Here is a 6,000-nt window from a genome sequence, read left to right on the forward strand (position 1 = left end):
CGAAGCAGTCACTCTCCACCTCTGGGCGACATTGGTCTGGGCGATGCTTTGCAGGGGGTGCTTGGGTTGGGGAGAAGGGTAGGCGACGACGGGTCAGGGGGAGTTCGAGGTTTTGGAGGTAAAATAGGCATATTTAATGGACTAAAATAAATATTTTTTCTATTTAATAAATATAGTTAAAAAATAAAGTCGAAAAATTTCAAATTCTTTGAATTTAAAATGATCAAAATAAATCGAAAAAAAATAATATAACTATATCTATATTAATATAAAAGATACTTCCCATTCAAAAATGGCAATTTGTGACACTTACATTACTTTTTTTATTGTATCAATATTATCCTTATGTTGATTTTCTTTTTATTTATTCTTTCTATTTTTTTTTAAAAAAAAGTGATGTGTTTCATCATATATTTGATTTTTATTTATAACGTATTTTAGAGCATGAAAAATAATTTATTATATGCACATAGGGACTGCGTATCACGATTGCTATTCAATTAGTATAGAAAAAAAAATCACTTCTCCCTCACAACTAGAGATTTGTGATACAACAACTTCAAATTTTAAAATACCAATTATAATCTTAAAATATTTGCAGCACCATCGTTGCTTATCTATTTTAAATGATCCATATTATCATTTAACCCCCATTATATATACTATTATGTTTATCCTCCACTTTAACTTATGTTCGTCATTTCCTCCGCTTTTAACCATATATTGATTTTGATTCAAAAATTTATGTTCAATTTATTCAATTATATATGCACAAATAATGTGTATTATGATGGCTAGTATATACATGACAATGGTCGCCATGAGTGGGGGCATCTACAGAGCTATGCAAAATTGTAAAATTGGTCCATAAAATTGGGTCATTTCAACTTTGATCCCTTATTTTATGGAATTTTATTTTTACCCTAAATTTTGTTAAAACTTTCACTGCTAGTCCAATGTAGCAAATTAGTCCTTTTGAATTTCATAATTGAAACTAAAGGCATAACCCACGTGATCTTCACGTGGCCATTGGCTGATACTTATTTTAGTCCAGAAAATCACCACATGATTATCATATATATGCAGTAAAATGCCAAACTGATAGTCGAATTAATAAAAAAGAATTCCTGTATAGCCCCCTAAATCATCTGCTTATCCTTTCGAAATCTTTCCTAACCCACCCAATTTATTATGCATAAAACATACTTGATATTGAAAGATCAAGATTTGGGGAGAATTTCTAAAGGATAAGCATATAATTTAGGTTTATTTTACTATGCGATGCTTCATTTAGCTTTTTACTGCGTGCACGTGAACATAACGTCGTAAATTTTCCCTATAAAAAGTTACCAGCTGATTGCTACATGAAAATTTATGGGTTGTGCCATTAGTTACTAACGGTGGAGTGAGAAAATGACTAAATTTGCTACATTTTTGGACCATCAATGCAAGTTTTGATGAAATCTAAGATTAAAAATAAAGTTTTATGAAGTGTGAAACAAGTTGAAATGGTCCAATATTTTATCGATATGACAATTTTGCCTACATACTTATCACTAAATATCCCTCCAAACGAAAGGAGAACAAATTTGTGTTTCCAGAAAAAGATTCATCGCTGATGATAATATATTCAAGTTTATAAACAGCTGTGGCGAAATAAAATTTTCTTTAGTTGTAGGACTAGAAAGATATTTCTTTCTCTACATTGTAAAGATACGTTGGACTTTTTTCTTTTTCCTTTTTGTTTTTTTTTTTTTTTTGATATGGTAATTTGCACTCAAAAGGAAGAAACGTCTAGAGGATCTTGCCCTAAATCACAAAAAAACATCATTTTTTTTTAAATTGGTCCTTTCTAGTTTGCTCCGTGTGCAAATTTGTTACAAAGCCTTGGTATAATCCAAAAAGACAGTTTAATCCTCCTAATTATCGCAAGCAGCATTTCAATTTCTGCACTTTGGTTGGTTATCCACTAAACAGCCAATGCAGAATTAGATTCGAAAATACACTTTTCCACATTGAGTTCATTCATTTTTATGACAACCCAAACATAATGCTCGGACTTCTGAATTTGTAGCATCATATGCAAAGACTTCGTGGGCTTCCAAAATGGTAATGCTGCATCATGCTCACTCATCATAATGGCAGCAAAGGATTTTCCAACTTTGAATGAAACATCAACGTTCACTTTGCACCAACTTGGAGGTGGGGAATGCCAAAAATAGTGTGGTTGTTGGATTGCGTGCTTTATCCTACTCGCCGAACAGTGTTCGTCGACCTTGGCCGCAATGGGTTTCGCCATGTCCACTGGTGATGGGGCCGTCTTCCATGAAACTTCTCATTCCAGGCTCCCCAAATGCACTCAAGGGTGATGACCCGCACTGTTATGAACTGGTGTTAAGTCTCGTGGTTGTTGTATTTTTATAGCCCAAGTGTTTAGAGGCCCACTTACCCGGTTCACTTGGATGGCCTACGATCGACCCACGGCCCGTTTTCGATCCGATCTGAGCTGCTCTTAATCGGGTAATCCAAGTTTTTCCCTCATTCTTTCTCTTCCCATTCAACCAAACTACTCCGTCTCTCTCTCTTATCTTCTCTGCAACGTTTCCTCTTTCAAAATCACCGATTTTCATGGGATTTCTCCTTAGCCAAAATCAATGGCTTGAGGAAGGACTCTATTGCTTTTTGTATCTTCATCCCTATATAAAGGGCTTCTCCCCTCTCGGCAAAATATAGAAAAAAACCGAAATACAAACTACTATCTTCTATTCTCCAACATTCTTTGTGAATCTGAGTGATAAAGGTCTCTGTGACCAAGAAAGTGAAAGATCTGTGTGATCGAGAGACAGAACCTATTTGGTATTTTTGGGTAGTAGTGCAACCGTGAATCGGGTTGTGGGTGCGGCACTTTTGTGTGCTCAAAGGATCTGGCTTGAATTTGAGCCTAATTAATGCTGCAGTATTCCTTCCGTTTGATTTGTTCATATATTATTATTTTGTAACCATTATAATTTCTGTAATTATTTTGGCGTATTAAGGAGTTTTGTACTCCATATTTTTTTATAAAAGTTGGATAGGTATTTCTGTATTTGGCCGAGAGGGGAGAAGCCCTTTATATAGGGATGAAGATACACAAAGAAATAGAGTCCTTCCTCAAGCCATTGATTTTGGCTAAAGAGAAATCCCATGAAAATCGGTGATTTTGAAGGAGGAAATGTTGCGAAGAAGATAAGAGAGAGAGACAGAACCTATTGTGGTGTTTTTGGGTAGTAGTGCAACCGTGAATCGGGTTGTGGGTTCGGCACTTTTGTGTGCTCAAAGGATCTAGCTTGAATCTAAGCCTAATTGATACTGCAGTATTCCTTTCGTTTGATTTGTTCATATATTATTATTTTGTAACCATTATAATTTCTATAATTATTTTGGCGTATTAAGGAGTTTCGTACTCCATATTTGTTTGTAAAAGTTGGATAGGTATTTCTGATATCCACTCAACAGAGTCTCATCATCATCTTCAGAAAGATCATTCTCCAATGCTAACACCAAATTCTGGAAGTAATTCCTCGTGACAGCAGTCAGCCGCAAAAGCTTGGATTTAAAATCCTTGAAATCCTACAATGGCCGATCTGCTATGAGATATTTACTCATCTCCTTCTCTACACAGTAGTGAAGTCTCTCCAGGGCAGCCTTTGCCTCCCCTTGCAAGTACCTGAAGAAATCCAGCTTCCCTAGTTTCTCCATCGACATGTGATAGTATCCATACGCGTATGACCATTTCAATACACGCCTGCACTCAACGATCTGGTTCCAAGCGTCAATCACAAGCTGGACTCCAGCCATGTTTTCTCCTTGCGTTTGAGCGAACGTGTCGATGTGCTGGTTTCTGGCTTGATTCAGATCAGTTAGAGCCCTCTTCTTGGATTTGTCATTGGAGTCCCATCTTTCATAGTAATGCGTGTATCTTGCCTAGAAGTTCTTGACTCTCTCTCTATTCTCCTCATTTATGTTAGAACCCTCATCCCTGTACGTGTTGCATGTGGAATTACCAGATGTGTGCTTCTCCCAGGGTCCCAGGCATACCCAGCAAAATTGATGCTTACAGGGACTCTGATAGATCATGTGGTTGCAGCCTTGGTTTTTCTTGATTGCCCGACGACACTTGGGACAGGGCTTGGTGTACTCCAGTATCCAATTAGTGTTCTCTGCCTTCGAACTATTCTTCTTGATCCACTTTTCCACGGTTTTGCAGTCGATGGGACGGTGGCTCTCCTCTATGCAGTTCCAGCAGAACTTATAATAACAATCACAAGTCACATCGTAGCTTTCACACCCATCGGCATCCTTGAATTCAACTGCGAATTCGTCGTACGATCGGTAAAGATATCCATAGTATTTCTGTTTCTCATCTGCCGACGCCATCGACTCGACCATGTCTACGCCTGCAACAGCTCTGCACTTGGGCTTCGGGCATTGCAGTCTCAGGCATCCCGGGCCATCATTGATCAAAAAAGAGACGTAAGTCTTCCAACAACCAACGCAGAAAGGATGCCCACAGGAAGCAGAAACCATGACTTCAATCTTGAAGGGCTCGAAGCAAATTCCGCAGATATGTTCCCCTGATTCTTGTTGCGGCGGTAATTCATTGGATCGCTCTGCGTCGGCGAACCACTGATCGTATACGGCGTTCAAACAACTTGAAAATTGTTCCTTAGTGGATTGCAAATGAATTTTTAAAATAAAACAAGAAAAAACCCCATAAAATACAAAGCTAGATTAGTAGCCAAGGGGTTCACTCAAAAAGAAGGGATAGATTAACACTTGGATGGCCCACTACCGACCCACGACCCGTTTTCGACCAGATCCGAGCTGCTCTTAATCAGGTAATCCAAGTTTTTCCCTCATTTTTCTCTTCCCTTTCAGCCAAACTACTCTGTCTCTCTCTCTCTCTTATCTTCTCTGCAACGTTTCCTCCTTCAAAATCATCGATTTCCATGGAATTTCTCCTTAGCCAAAATCAATGGCTTGAGGAAGGACTCTATTGCTTTGTGTATCTTCATCCCTATATAAAGGGCTTCTCCCCTCTCAGCCAAATACAGAAAAAAACCGAAATACAAACTGGTATCTTCTATTCTCCAACATTCTTTGTGAATCTAAGTGATAAAGGTCTCTGTGACCAAGAAAGTGAAAGGTTTGTGTGATTGAGAGACAGAACCTATGGGTGGTGTTTTCGGGTAGTAGTGCAACCGTGAATTGGGTTGTGGGTGCGGCACTTTTGTGTGCTCAAAGGATCTGGTTTGAATCTGATCCTAATTGATACTGCAGTATTCCTTTCATTTGATTTGTTCATATATTATTATTTTATAACCATTATAATTTCTGTAATTATTTTGGCGTATTAAGGAGTTTCGTACTCCATATTCGTTTCTAAAAGTTGGATAGTATTTCTGATATCCACTCAACAGTGGTATACGGTAGAGATAGCGTGAATCTTAATACTATTGTGAATGGACTAAAAAACAAAAAAATAGACCTAAAATTGAATAGACCTAGTAACAATCAGCATGAGGTTAATTCTGTGAGAGACAGGTCTAAATTTAGAAATTCTAGCTATAGACACAACAGTAGAAGCAAAAGCAAAAATAGAAAAAATAATAGGAGTAAATTTAGAACCAGAGATAATTTAGAAGAAAACATTGATGAACAAAACTTAGAAGCACCTATAGAAAATCAAGAAATCCCCTTAGATGATTACCAATTGTTACGAGATAGAAGTAGAAGAGAACATAGGATCCCTTCAAGGCTTAAAGATTTCCAAGTAGCTTTCAATATTGAAAATTCTGAACCCTCGAACATAGACGAAGCTCTTAAGTCTAAAGAATGGCTTAGTGCCATGAATGAGGAGATGAAATCCTTAAAGGATAACCATACATGGGATCTAGTGCCTAAACCGGAAAATTATTCCTTAGTGGAATGCCAATGGATTTTTAAAATAAAGCAAGAAAA

The 6,000-nt window shown here is 37.4% G+C and overlaps 1 protein-coding gene across 1 annotated transcript; it reads right to left on the minus strand.

Moving 5' to 3' along the window:
• Positions 3,610-4,566, minus strand: LOC105178412 (probable E3 ubiquitin-protein ligase ARI7). Its single transcript, XM_020699155.1, has 2 exons — positions 4,025-4,566; positions 3,610-3,937 (listed from the first exon to the last, which is right to left on the minus strand). Exons 1-2 carry the CDS (start codon positions 4,564-4,566, stop codon positions 3,610-3,612), a joined length of 870 nt encoding a protein of 289 aa, XP_020554814.1.

This window comes from Sesamum indicum, linkage group LG15 (genome assembly GCF_000512975.1).
Source record: "Sesamum indicum cultivar Zhongzhi No. 13 linkage group LG15, S_indicum_v1.0, whole genome shotgun sequence".
Taxonomy (NCBI): domain Eukaryota; kingdom Viridiplantae; phylum Streptophyta; class Magnoliopsida; order Lamiales; family Pedaliaceae; genus Sesamum; species Sesamum indicum.

What these genes read in the sequence shown, in the direction of transcription:
- LOC105178412 (XM_020699155.1), bottom strand. Translation starts at nt 4,566, where the DNA reads ATGGTTTCTGCTTCCTGTGGGCATCCTTTCTGCGTTGGTTGTTGGAAG. An exon ending in GGTAATTCCACATGCAACAC is followed by an intron (nt 3,938 to 4,024) that starts GTACAGGGATGA and finishes TTACTATGAAAG; the next exon opens with ATGGGACTCCAATGACAAAT.